The following is a 13,795-nucleotide window of genomic DNA, read 5'->3' as shown; positions in this document are numbered from 1 at the left end:
TAGAAAGTGGAGTAAGCTCTTGTATCTACTAAGAGTACCCACACAAGAAGGTAGTATTGAATAGCATGTATACTATATATTCATACCCTAGATTACTGCACACCAAAAGTTCCAGCTAGAGAAGCCCTGAGAGGTCTCTTTTGCTATATTTACCAACATCTAGCCCAGCTTGAGCAAATTAAACATTTCTGATAATCACCATTTTTACATGCTCAACAAGACCTATTTGATGGAATTTTCAGAATTCCTTACATATAGCATGCTTCATTCATCACAGCGTACTAAATGCTGGTGTACCAAACTCCTACATAATAGGTACAGGGGACTGAACAGAGAAGTACAGCTGGAGCTGCCACCCCACATTTAAAGGAAGATGCATTTGTTTTGGGAATCAAGAGGAAACTAGAAATTCTTATTAGGGCATTCAAGAGCTCTTACTCTCCAGTGACATGACAGACCCTTGCTTTAGCATCATTCACCTCTTTTACAAGGACACAAGAGACTGATCAAGGTCACATCCGATAGGGTCAGAAGTAGAAGTAAAGACTTTATTTCTGAAAGCCTCATCCATTTAAACCTATTTCCTTTCAAAACAAATGTGACAAATTATGCATTTGGATTACATACTCTTTGTCTGTAATTATTATGACACCTATCAATCCATCTTCCTTTTCTCCCAAGTCAGGAACAGAGATCAGGATTTTTATATAGAGAAGGTTTGAAACATTTCAATTTCCTAAAAGATAGGCATTTAAATGAGTTGGAAAGTATTACCATATTCTTCTCTTGTGACTGCTCCATGAGGAAAAATGGCCTATAACCATTTCCAAATCTTGATAGTGAATCCTTGGTTTCAATCATGTTGAGGACCCATGTAGAAGATTAATTCTGGGACTGCATTGTGGAAGCTTTTTGCTTTTAAGGCATATAAAATTTCACAGGTAAAAACTTTTTTTTTTTTTTTTTTTTTTTTTTTTTTTTTTTTTTTTAGGAAAAGGTTACAGTTGCAAAGTCAAGCACTCAGAATTTGGAGACTGTCAGAATAAAGGTTCCTTATAGAACTTTGCTTTGTCCCTTTTGCATATCTGAATGACAACACAACCTTTAATTACTTTGTAAGTTGATTACAAAAATGTAATTGGTCCGTTCAGAACTTGATAATACTGCATTGGTACTAGTTTCAGCTCTGTCCAAATGATAAAGTGCAGGGCCATGTTAAATTTTGTCAGCTGTTTTGACACTGTTTCAACTCACTTCAAGGTCGCAACAACAAAATCGAAACGAAACAAAGGGCTTTGAAACAAAACGAGGATAGTCAAAACGTTTTGAAAGTGGAAACTTTTCAACCATAATGCTGGGGATGGAAGTCAGTCCAGCTGGGCTGAATCCCCGTCCCTGGTGGATCTAGTGAAATGCTGAAACAGAGTCTAAACAGCCTGACTCTTTCAATGAAACAAAACAGAACAGCTGTTTTGAACTGAAATTAAATTTGATATGAAATGCTGTTCCGTCGAAACCTTGAAACTCAAGGCAAAATGGAACGGTGCCGTTTTACAGCCCTACTAAAAGGGGAACACCATCTTGCTTAAAATGGAATCTAACATTGTGGGTGGTTAAACCATGGCAATATAGCCTTTGTTCTAAATTGACAACACCAAGTAGGACATTTATGGTTATTTCTCTGTTATGTTTACAGAACTTGTTTTTAGCAAGTCATGCTGAAACTGATATTACCTCATTATCACATGCTCAGTTCCCCATTTTTACAACACCAAGTTCACCTTGATATGGTCACTCACAGGGTCTTGGAATGACTGCAATAATCTTCGTATAAGCCCTGATGTGCCTGATCTTAAGACCACTATAACTATTACAGTTTCTATCAGTTCAGTTTTTATGTCTACAATCTTATACCAGTATAACTTTTTGTGTGGATAGTTATATCAACATAAAGGTCCCTTGCATTAGTATAGTACAGTGGTTCTCAATCAGGGTGCTGCAAGACCTTTTCCAGCATACTGTGGCATGGGCACCATTGCATGAAACTGCCCTGCATGCATTGTGTGGAGCCAGATGGGGAAACGGCTGTAGCAGGAACGGGAGCAGGAGCTCCTGCTTGTATACGGTTTATCAGATATAGGACTTCTTTTATTTTACACATACAAGGTGTGCCACTAACTAAATTCCTCTTAGCATTATACCCTCAATTCACCTCAACCTTCCTGTTGATGAATCTATTAGATAAACCTAATGGAAAGAGGAGTGTCCAATCTTGCCACAGCCCATCCTGGTTCAGCTCTACACACTCTTTCTGGGAACAGAGGCATTTAGGGAAGTTCTACCTGGGAGTGGCAACAGCTGTGGCAGCCTAGGGAAACAGAGGAAAAACAGGTAAACCTCCAGACTGGTGCACTACTGCTGCTACTATGTGGAACTGCCCCATATCTCTGAGTAGCAGGGTGGCAGGAGAAGCTGCTCCTGCTGCTGCTGTGTACGAATCTGCCTCTGCATGAGGCAGGTGGGTAGGTCTACCTAGCAGTAACAGTAGCAGCAGCCCATTAAGAACCACTCAGCTGAGGCAATATACCAGTGGCTCTCAACCAGGGCACAACTATATTTAGGAAACGTATAGAGGAGTGCCTGGAATCTAAAAAGGTTGAGAACCACTGGCATAGCATATTCTGTTTCCTGTAAGGGAATAAGTTGCATCACCTGTATATTGCTATAGGTGCATCAACAGTTGGTGGAGGCTGAGGGGACTTAGGGATATGCTAAAAGTAACATAAGTTGAGGTGGCACACCTTGTGTGTGTAAAAAAGGTGTATATAAAATGACCTATTTAGATGGAAGGATATAGATGGAAGGATATTAGCATAAAGAGTGGGTTCATTAAATTTTAGATTTAGGAGAAAATGACTACCTGTATTTTGCCTAAGGAAGACAACATTCACTTTCAAGAAACAGGCCATTGCCATGAATTAAAGACTTTAAAAATCCAATTATGTAACTAACAATTTTACAAGCATTAACTGTATTGCTTCTGCCCTCTATTTAGCAATATGTATAATTCCAGCAGTTTTAGTAGTACCAAGTCCATAAAATGGCCATTTTTCAGCATCATTGAATCAGCATTTGTGATAATAAAATGTGGTTATCAAAAAGCACCTATGTTCAAGGAGGCAGCAATGTTGGGAATCACAATCATGTTTACTAGCAATCCATTATCCCCCTCCCCTACAGTATCTTTCAGCATTCCCAATGTTCAGACATACTTTACTGTTTTTATAGTATGAAACTAAAATGTTTTCATTGTTTATAAGCTGTACATAGGGATAACTTCTAAATAGCCCCTATAAATACATGACTATACGTGCCCAGTATGCTGATTCACAGGATATTTACTCTTCAAGTTCTAAATTAATAATAATAAAACCCCCCAAAGTACATACTGAAATGATTGGGACTGAATGATACAAATTTCCTGGAGACTGATTTTGGCAATAACTCATTTCCAGTGATAATAGGTTTACTCAGATTATTTATCTGTGTAGTAAATATAACTAAAAGAAATTTCATTACAGCAATAAGGTAATGCCAGAGATGATTTAACTAGCATAAAACCCATCAAATTTGAGACAAAATAGCATTCAAAATATTGCAATCTTGTACTAATTTTAAAATAAAAAAGCATGGTTGAAAGTTAGCAACCATGTAGGGCATTTTGGCTCTTTGAAATACTTCAAAATATAAAGTCCATGAGAAAGAATGCAAAAAGAAGGAGGTGAATGAATTAGAAAGATCAGAGGCAAAACGAGTAATTAAAAATGGTCAACATTAGGCATTCTGAAAACTGACTGATGTAAAAATGCTTATTATGTCTGACATACACAAAAAATATGGTAAGATATCATACTAAAAACATAACTCAAATCTCAGAAATTACATTGGAGGCAATTACTAATCAGCAAAATATTCTAATAAATCAATCAACAAAGTTTCTTCATCAACCAAACTCATGATATCTTAAGTTATTTACATTTTTAAATGGCTCACCTGGCTTAGCAATGATAGTTAATTTCCATAATGCTGCCTGACAAAGACAACTTTCAAAAATGAATAAATAATCTGCATTTTAACAGACCCCAAGTTGCATAAAAAAAAAGTGGCATCACCTTAGTGCAATGGAAACTTCAGAAAGTTTCTATGGTTTTGATACCAAAGCCAAGTGCTTGAATAGAGGGCTTGACCTCTAGCTCTGTAGAGCAAAGGTGGGCAGGACACTTGTGCAAGAGCTGTAACCCTTCGCTTACTCTGCAGACACCACTGAATTCAGGGATTTGTATCCTTGCTTGCCATAAAAAACTCTGGTGGTTTCATGGCCAGGGAATGATTAACTTGGCTTTAGGCAGCAATACCTCCTCTTGCAGCAGTGCCCTGCTCTCCCCTGCTCCACTTGGCCAGAAGCATGAGCCCCCCTGCTTCGATTCTGGTGCCCCAGGTTGCAAAATCTATCAGAGCAGCACTTGGGGAGCAGGTGGGGCTTAACTTATGGCACACTGACCAAAAAGATTGGCCACACCTGGTCTCCCCAGCTCCTCTCCCTTGCAAATCACTTGATCAGCATCTCCCTGCCCATATTTTGCTTTCTGAAAAGGTATTTTTTGACAGAAAAGAGGAGCTGCCTGCATAACACTGCTGACAAGGATCTGGCGTTATGCAATACCTACTTGAATATAGCTTCTTAAATGGCAAAAACCTACTCATGGTGCTGTCCCATTAGGCTAATGGTTCTCAACTTTTTTAGACTCAAGGCACCCTTCCAAAAATGCCCCTCCCCTTATTTTTCATTCATTTTTGACTACAGAAAAAATAATAGAGGAATTCTTCTGTTGCAGAGAACTCAGAAAGGCCACAACAATGTTTTTGACACTGTGGAATTATATTTAAAAACTCTGGGTTAATCTTGCGAAACATGTTTGGGCCTCTAGCAGTGGTAATAACATGGGACATCCCCCAAAACCCTTTAGAGGATCTCAAGGCACCCCAAATGCCATGGCACCCTTGTTAAAAAATCACTGTACTAGATGTATTGCCCCATTTACTCAAAGTCTCTTTACCAAACAGGAAATTTATCTTTATCTCTTCAGAATTAAGTGAAAGAGATAATATGGTCTATCTAATAACCTGGCAAACTTGCTAAGAATTAAGGGCTTCCATAAACTTTAGAAAACTCAACAGGGCATCCATGAATTTCACGAAGAAAACAAAAAATTACTCCAAAACAAAGCCAAGATATTTTAAAACTGGTAAAAATCATCAGGGAGCGCCCCAAGAATTAGCATTCAAACCTGCTTTAGAACTGTTTTAGGATTAGGACTACCATTTTCAAAAGCAAGACAGTGGCTTAAGATTCTCAATATTTTCAAGAATATGCTAACTTAAGGTATTTGGGAACCTAAATAGATTCATAGATGTTAGGGTCGGAAGGGACCTCAATAAATCATCAAGTCCGACCCCCTGCATAGGCAGGAAAGAATGCTGGTTCAGGTGACCCTAGCCAGATGCCCATCCAACCTCCTCTTGAAGACCCCCAGGGTAGGGGAGAGTACCACCTCCCTTGGGAGCCCATTCCAGACCTTGGTCACTCTGTGAAGAAGTTTCTCCTAATGTCCAGTCTAAATCTAGTCTCTCCTAGCTTATGGCCATTATTTCTTGTGATCCCCAGGGATGCCTTCCTGAGTAGAGCCTCACCAATTCCCTTCTGCGCCCCCATGATGAATTTGTAGGCAGCCACAAGGTCGCCTCCCAACCTTCTCTTGCAGAGGCTGAAGAGGTCCAGGTGCCCTAGTCTCTCCTCGTAGGGGTTGGCCTGCAAGCCCTTAATCATACGAGTGGCCCTCTCCAGGTTATCCACATCCCCTTTGAAGTGTGGTGCCCAAAACTGCATGCAGTATTCCAACTGCGGTCTGACCAGCGCTCGATAGAGGGGAAATATCACCTCCTTGGTTCCGTTTGTCATGCATCTGCTAATGCACGATAAAGTGCAGTTAGCTTTGCCGATGACTTCGTCACACTGACGACTCACGTTCATCTTGGAGTCCACTAGGACTCCGAGATCCCTTTCCGCTTCTGAGCTACCGAGCAGGTCATTTCCTATGCAGTACGTGTGCTGGACATTTTTCCTCCCTCGGTGCAGCACTTTGCAGTTCTCCTTGTTAAATCGCATTCTATTGTTTTCTGCCCATTTGTCCAACCTGTCCAGGTCTGTCTGTAGTTGTTCCCTGCCCTCCGGTGTGTCCACTTCTCCCCAGTTTTGTATCATCCACAAACTTGGACAGAGTACACTTCACTCCCTCATCCAAGTCACTGATGAAGACATTGAAGAGTATCCGTCTAAGGACTGAGCCCTGTGGGACCCCATTACCCACGCCCTTCCAGGTCAATACCAACCCATCCGCTACCACTCTCTGGGTATGACCCTCTACCCAATTTGCCCCCCACTGGACTATGTAATCATCCAAGTCACAGCCTCTTAACTTGTTCACCAGTATGGGGTGGGATACCGTATTGAAGGCCTTCAATGTCACCGAAAATTAGCAGGATTTAGTTACTCAGTAACTGGTGACTTAAAATAGCAATGGCAAGACTGGTAATCTTGTTAATTTTGGTCAGGAGTTGGTCTAGATCTTAAGATCAACAGCACAAGGGCAGCACCAGTCTGTTGACTGCCCTAAGCTAGGGAACGCAGGGCTACTCACATCTTGTGGCTGGGGGAACCTGAAAGCACTGAGACACCCAGCTGACACAGCATTCCCCCAAGTCTTCCAGGATGAGCAGGATCTTTTCTCTCTGTCACAAATTTCTTGAAAGTGCTGATTCAAGTTGGAGGCTTCCAACTGTGGAGCCAGAAGTCAAGCCCATTAGACCCAGCTCTACAGCAGGGACCTAAGCTCTGCATGGCAGAAGTGCCCCAGGAGAAGCACCAGCAAAGGGTAGTTTGCATAGTTGGCTGTCCTGCAGCTGCAACCCATTAGGAGACTAGATACATTTCTCTGAATAAACAACCCAGGCTGCAGGGTTTAGTCAGCACCATAATGCCATTAGAGGAGTTTTTAAAATACATTTTCACAAAATTTATAGGGTATAATGAACAGTATTTTCTGGCTAAATGTTTAGATGGAAAACTTCCAAGCAGCTCTAACTCACAGACTTATTACCTACTTACAAGACACATTAAGAGACTAAAAAACCTTCAGGGGAGTTCTCCACAAACTTACTGACTTCTCCAGCTTTGGAGTAACAAAAAATTATGCAGACAGAATTCTGACTGGCAATATGAAGCTACCTTAAATGCATCAAAAGTTCACTCCTTTGACTGGTACATTTTTAGACTCAACAAACTGACATACTTGAGAAAAAAAAAGTAGTTTTGTCCAAAAATTGGACCAGCTGTATACCTACAGTACACCCTTGTACTGTGGGTCAGTTTTAAACCAGGTCTGAGTCTCCTTAAGAAGCCCCCAGACAATTAGCCCTGCTGGAAGGGTTAGAGAAAATATTTGGTCTGAAGTACAGCAGTCATATTGGTGAAACAACTCTACATCCACTGTTGTGCCTATCTTTCAATGTATAGTTTAAATAAGCATCTACTTGATGGAGAAATGTAATGACCCATGCAATAAAATCCTTTGTCTTCCTAAAATTCTCTCTTGGGTAATGCTAAAATTCTTCAACTATTATTAAAGAAGCTGAGTTCAAACCCAAGCTCACCAACTCTTAAATTATCAAAAATGCCTTCAGTACTGGGAAGTTCTAATGTTGCTCACATAGATGCTGCATTATTTTTATCTAACCTAAAGTTATTCACACCTTACATTCAGTATAGGGGCATAAGCAGACAAATAAAAAGGGGACAAGAATTTACTTTGCCTCAGTTGCTGCTCAGTAACTGTCTGTGTGCAAGCAGTTGCTCTGTAGTAAAATGTAAGCTAAACCATGACAGGAAAGGAGGATGTACCCAGATAAATGTTCACTAAGTAGCCAGCACATAGCAAATCTTCCCCCTTTACCCCACAGTAACTTGCTTATGTGTCCATGATCTAATTTACTCTTTAAAGTATGAACGCTGATTGCATCTCCAAATTATCTGTAAAAGATTTCCATTAGCAGCCTTACTGGTTTGTCATTAAATCTGGATGGTCAAATTTATAGGATAAACTTGAAACTTGCTGAACGTTGTTTCAGCCATTAGAATATTGAATGCATGTATTACCAAAAAATATAACCTCCCCATTTTTTATAACAGGGTAGTTTAAAATGCTATTTTCTTGTGTAATATATGAAGAGTTGTTTTGTTCACTTAAACTCTTCCCAATTACCAGAAATATTCACCATGCTTCTACCACTTATAAACTTGTCAATTACTCCTATTGAGTTCAAATATCAAGAACTGAAATGATTTTCATGGAAAACAACTCTGATAGTTATAACAGGATCACTGTTTTTCATTTAAATCAATATAGCTTCATAATGACAATTACTGGAGTTATAATAAATGGAATTCAATATACATTGCTTTTCTCAGGTTTTGGTAACAGATGTTTACAACTTGAGGAAAAAATAATATAACTACCTCTTTCTAAATAAGCAATGTTCAGTTAAATATAATCCAATCCTCCTTTCCCAATTTGTATATATTTAAGCCGACGGTTATGTTGTAAAGTTAATTAAACCTTACACACACTATTTTCACCGTATGTACCATCTGATACAGATTTTGAGAGAAGAAATAGTTCAGTCTGAACTGCACATCGGGACCGGTAATTTCAATTCACATTTTCCAGAGCTACATATTAAGTTCATTTAACACGCTTTAAAAAGTTAGACAAAAGTTTCATTGCTTTTTAAGTCCTGGGTGTTATCATAAAGTAAGCAACTCATTCATATTCTACTTAAAAAAGCAGAAAACTTTATGCTGTTACAAGTGAAGAACTTGGGTCCACATCCACAAACGTACTTAGATGACTAACTTGTATATGAGCCTCTAACTTCCCATTGGATTTCAGTCAGAAGCTAGACACCTAAATATCTTTGTGGATCTGGACCTTAGTCTACAACAGCTTTACATATTATGTTAAGTCTAGAGTACAAGTCATGCTGTAAAGTGAGATCTTGGTTACCAATACTTCATAGTCAACTGAAACAATTATGTTACCTGCATTTTTGGTTGACAACTGAAGCATGTGAAGCATAACTTCCGAGCTATACTGAGGTGTGTTTTAGATGGAACAGATAACTCAATGCATTTTTATTAACAACAGTAAGAACTAATGCAGCCCCCCTGGTTTATACTGTGACCTTTATATAGTTGACAGATGATATTGATTATGCAGCCAACCTAAAGAACAGACATCAGATCACAAAGTAATCGGATATCAATAAGCTTTTGCAGTAGTTGTACTGGGGAAATGACAGAAAAATGTCTTGAACCTTGATAGCTTTTGCCAGTAATGTTTCAGAACTTAAACAAAAGTTATACTTTAGAAGAGATTTGTGAAAATAATAATTCCTATTTTTGACATTAAACATATCATGTAAAATAATACATTTAAAATGCTGGAAGAATCTTTATGTTCTCTTGAATGTGTTTTATAACAGAAGAAAGACTCTGAAATCTGGGATCCGGTCCACTCGTCTAATATTTGCTTTAGCAACTTGATAATTTTAATCCATAAGTATACTGTAAGATTAGTAGAAAATCTTTAGCAGACAAAAAAGATGGAAAATGGAACTGCAGCAAGAGAGCATGGCAAACCTGAGAGATCTATTAGTGCTTAAATTTACTTAAAAACAGAAAGATAGATATATATATATAGAAAGAGAGAGAGAGCTAACAAACTACAATAAAAGTTATGTCTTTAAAGCAGATTATAACAGGGTGGGAAATGTTTAATATACATGTAGTCCTGCAAAGCGGTTACTGTCTAAAGAGCTGGTTTATTTTCACAGCATCAGATTTACTTATGGTATAAAGCCATACAATTGTAAAATAATAATTATAATTAATTATTATTATTATTCTTTTCCCACCCTGGCAAAGAATAAACATGAATTCAGAAGCACAGTAGGAGTGGAAAACAAAGAAGAGAAGAGAGAAAAGGCAGCAGAGAAAGACAGAAAAGGTGAATACAGAGCTACAGAAGTGTTTATTGAGCATGCTACAGAGGTAAGCAGAGTACACATAAAGTGAAATTAAACGACCGTCAAACCTCCCAACTTTGTTAGAAAATTAATTTTTAATTGTGCCGCTTTCAAACTATACTGAATTTTACATTTCTAAAGATGTAAAAACTCAACTAATAGAAAATATACATGACCATTTCTTCTACATAGATAACAGAATCTATGAATCTTGAAACTAAGTACATCAATTTCAAAAAGTATTGGTCATTTAAACAGAATCAAGGTAACAGTTCAGATTGACACAGGAACTGTTCTCAAATTAATTTGATCTGTAGATTCTGAGCCATGTTTATAGTAAAGTCAGATCAATTTCTAAATACAAAATATTTTGAAGAGATTTATTAAAACTGAATATTACAATGCAAGGTAAATTAAGACTAAAGGCACATAAACTTTGGTCCCACCTGGTTGTCAGTTTTAGAAAACTGCCACAAAAGTTTTCTTCCTGCAAATGTTCGCAGTACACGTTCCTCATCTTTGAAAAATACATGCACCAGTTCCTGAACTACCTAGACCAGTCTGTACATGCTCAGAAATCCACAACCATATTCCAAATCGTAATTACAAACTAAAGATGGCAATATATATTTAAATGCACATAAGTCATGTCAACTTCAAAAACATCTACGAAAAATATTCAGCCACAAACAAGACATTACTTAGTGCTGACATTTATATGATACATCCCACAAGAGTGTGTACAAAAAGGTTAAGATTCCACAATGCTTTCCGCATAGGGCTGAAAGTCACAGAAATCACTTTTTGTCGTTTAAGAAATTAATATTCTGTACCTTGATGTTTTTAACTAATGCCTACATTCATAACTGAATCTAGACCAGAACCATGAAATATACAAGGCCATTTTTTAAAGAAAAAAGAAAAGAAAGAGTAGCAGAAATCAAAAATGCTGTTTTACTTTTTCCAAAGTAATGCATTTTTATCAGATTAAAAAAAGTGAAAAGCCAATAAGCAATAAAAGTTCCAAGCAGGAGAAATAAAGCTTAACCTTTTTACACACCCCTGCCTAAACGTATTTTAAATCATCATGTAACAATGTGCCCCAGACAACCAAATTCACTTTACTAGTATATGCAACTCTAGCAACACTAGCATTCCTTTTTAAGGCACGTATGTCAACTAAGTTGAAAAACTGTGGGATTAACTTGAAACCTTTTTAAACAAAATGATGGTTTATCTAAACAACATATGAAAAACTAGCAGTTATTAGCACTGCTTTTTTTTTCTTCTTGTGAATGTTTTTAAGAAACAACCAAGGAATGATATACAGCATGAAAAACAGAAGTCAAACTCTGGTCCCCACTTTCCTGAACAGTCAATAGGTGACGACACTGAACAATGCAATACACCCTTCATTCTTTTTCTCCCATTTTAAATAGTTGATTTGGAGAAAGAAACTCTCAAATGGTGATTTTCTCCAAGATTGTAATTGTGTAGATCAATCAAAGCCTGAATAGCTTCTTCCACTGTTGACATTTGAAGAAGCGCCATCTTGTGATCTCTTCTGAAACAAAACAACAACGTTAGGAACTTAACCAATCCTAGCCAAGGGACAAACCTTTTCTCCCTCTCTACAAAAGCTTCTTTATTACATTTAATGTACGCAGCTTTTTGTTAAAACAATAAGGTAATGTTTCAAAGAAATGTTGCTTACTGAAAAAATTTAAATGCTTTCACAGTGCCCCCAGTGTTAGCAAACAGCGTACGCAGGTCATCTTCTGCTACTGATGGTCTACAGAAAGAAAGAACATATATATACACAAAGAGAGGATTATTAATGAACCTGGCATTTTATGATTTATGTGAATCTTAGTGGTTTATTTTCAGCCAACACTTACGGAATATTAGACAGGTGAAGAGTTGCGGATGGAGGGAATATATTCTGAAAATTTTTGGAGCCAGGTTTCTTAAAGCGATGCAGAGGTGAATTACCAAAATCTTTAGTTAGCCCTTGGTCATCAAGTCCCTCTCGAGGTAGCTGTACTGTCTGATGCTTGGAAAGTGTAACTCGAATAATCTTTCCGTACATTTTTTGTCCATTAAGATGACTCATGGCTGAAAAACACAATTTTATTTTTTCAGTTCAGGGTTACATTTCAAAGCTCCGTGAAGATGGCATACTGTTAAATCGCCAATTCCAGATGACACTACATATATTCCACAGTTAGTTCTTAATTTTTTTCAAAACAGCAATAGACTATTTAGCAACATATTCATTAAGGCAAGCCAAAGAAAACAGCCCAACCTGATTCTAATAATTGAATATTCCAAATATATTTTTCAGGCAAAAGAAAGCATCACAACCAACCTACTAGGACATTTTTTTTTTTTGGCACATGCTACAAAACAGGTAAGGCTAGAGCAGTAACACAGGCTGGAAAGAAGAATGGTGCTTGCAGTACTTAGATCAATGTCTGTTTTTTTAAAAACTGAACTTCCGGCAATACTGTTATTCAATTCCCATAAAACAGCACATACACATTTTTAAAATAGAAAGCAAGTTGACATAATACATTTTCATCTCTGGTAGACAGTCTCTGATCATCTGAATTTACACAGAATGATTTCAAATACTTAATTTTACAAATCTAAATGGAGCACAGACAAAAATCCCATCTTACCCAGCTGTGACTGGTTCCCATCAGCCATCTGTATAAGAGCACTGTCTTTCTTATTGTATAAAATCTTCACACGCTGCACATCCCCATATACACCTTTTCAGAGTCAGAGGTAATCCAAAAGAAAAGTTAATTTTAAAAGTTCACTTAACTAAATAACATTTTGACATATCAATGAAACACTCAGACAACAAGATCACTCAACCACTCTCAACATCCACACAAATGAATAAAGAAGATCAAGGATTTGAATAGTGAATTTTGAAAAGAATATTTTTGATATAACCCTCAAAGCTATGTGAATGATATTAAATTAAAGACCATGCAAAATATATTAGCATGCATTAAAAGAAAATCTTGTGTCTATGGAGAGTTTTTAAATAGCAAAAGAAAAACAGCAAAAGATTTACTATTCAACTTTAAGCCAAAGTGCTAGCTACAAATAAGAATTAAGGTGAAACAAAAACAAAAAACAAAACAAAACAAACAAACAAAAAAAATCAAATCAATAATAAAGTATAGTGCTAACAATAACATACCGAAGAGGGTAAACAGACTTTGGGGCGTAACCATCTTTAGAAGGAGAGAAGAGCAAGCAGCGTAAGACAAGAAGAGAGAAGAGTCGAGGAAGAGCGGAGATGAACAGATCATCCATAACGAAGGGTGGTTCCCGCAGAATGGTGAGGTGGTCATGGATCATGGTTCAAGGCGGTTAATTGGGGCAAGTTGGTCCGAGGAACATTTTGTTCAAGCACAGAAGCATGAACATAGGGAATGTAGACAGGGAATGGAGACAAGGACAAGGAAAATAAAGACAGGGAAGGGAACGGGAATATGGGGGGAAAAAAAAAAGACAAGGAAAGGGAAGGTGAACACAAAGGGAAAAGGATGAAATGGGGAGGGGAAACAGCAATGCA

At 37.7% G+C, this 13,795-nt stretch overlaps 1 protein-coding gene across 6 annotated transcripts in view; it reads right to left on the bottom strand.

Moving 5' to 3' along the window:
* Positions 1–10,276: 10,276 nt before the first annotated feature.
* Positions 10,277–13,795, bottom strand: part of PTBP2 (polypyrimidine tract binding protein 2) — a 117,254-nt gene continuing 113,735 nt past the window's right edge. For 4 of the 6 annotated variants that reach the window (XM_019501662.1, XM_019501661.1, XM_019501657.1 and 1 more), the window contains 5 exons: positions 13,418–13,451; positions 12,882–12,974; positions 12,099–12,315; positions 11,915–11,992; positions 10,277–11,764 (listed from right to left, as the gene is read on the bottom strand). In XM_019501662.1, coding sequence (XP_019357207.1) covers positions 11,632–11,764; positions 11,915–11,992; positions 12,099–12,315; positions 12,882–12,974; positions 13,418–13,451 — 555 coding nt within the window. In that variant the 3' untranslated portion in view covers positions 10,277–11,631. The remainder of the gene's footprint in view (positions 11,765–11,914; positions 11,993–12,098; positions 12,316–12,881; positions 12,975–13,417; positions 13,452–13,795) is intronic. The other 2 variants (XM_019501658.1, XM_019501660.1) reach the window with 1 other exon arrangement.

Source organism: Gavialis gangeticus, unplaced genomic scaffold (assembly GCF_001723915.1).
Source record: "Gavialis gangeticus isolate Ggan-Ray unplaced genomic scaffold, GavGan_comp1, whole genome shotgun sequence".
Classification (NCBI taxonomy): domain Eukaryota; kingdom Metazoa; phylum Chordata; order Crocodylia; family Gavialidae; genus Gavialis; species Gavialis gangeticus.
Note: the sequence above shows the minus strand (reverse complement) of the source record. Positions and strands in the feature narration are given on the sequence as shown.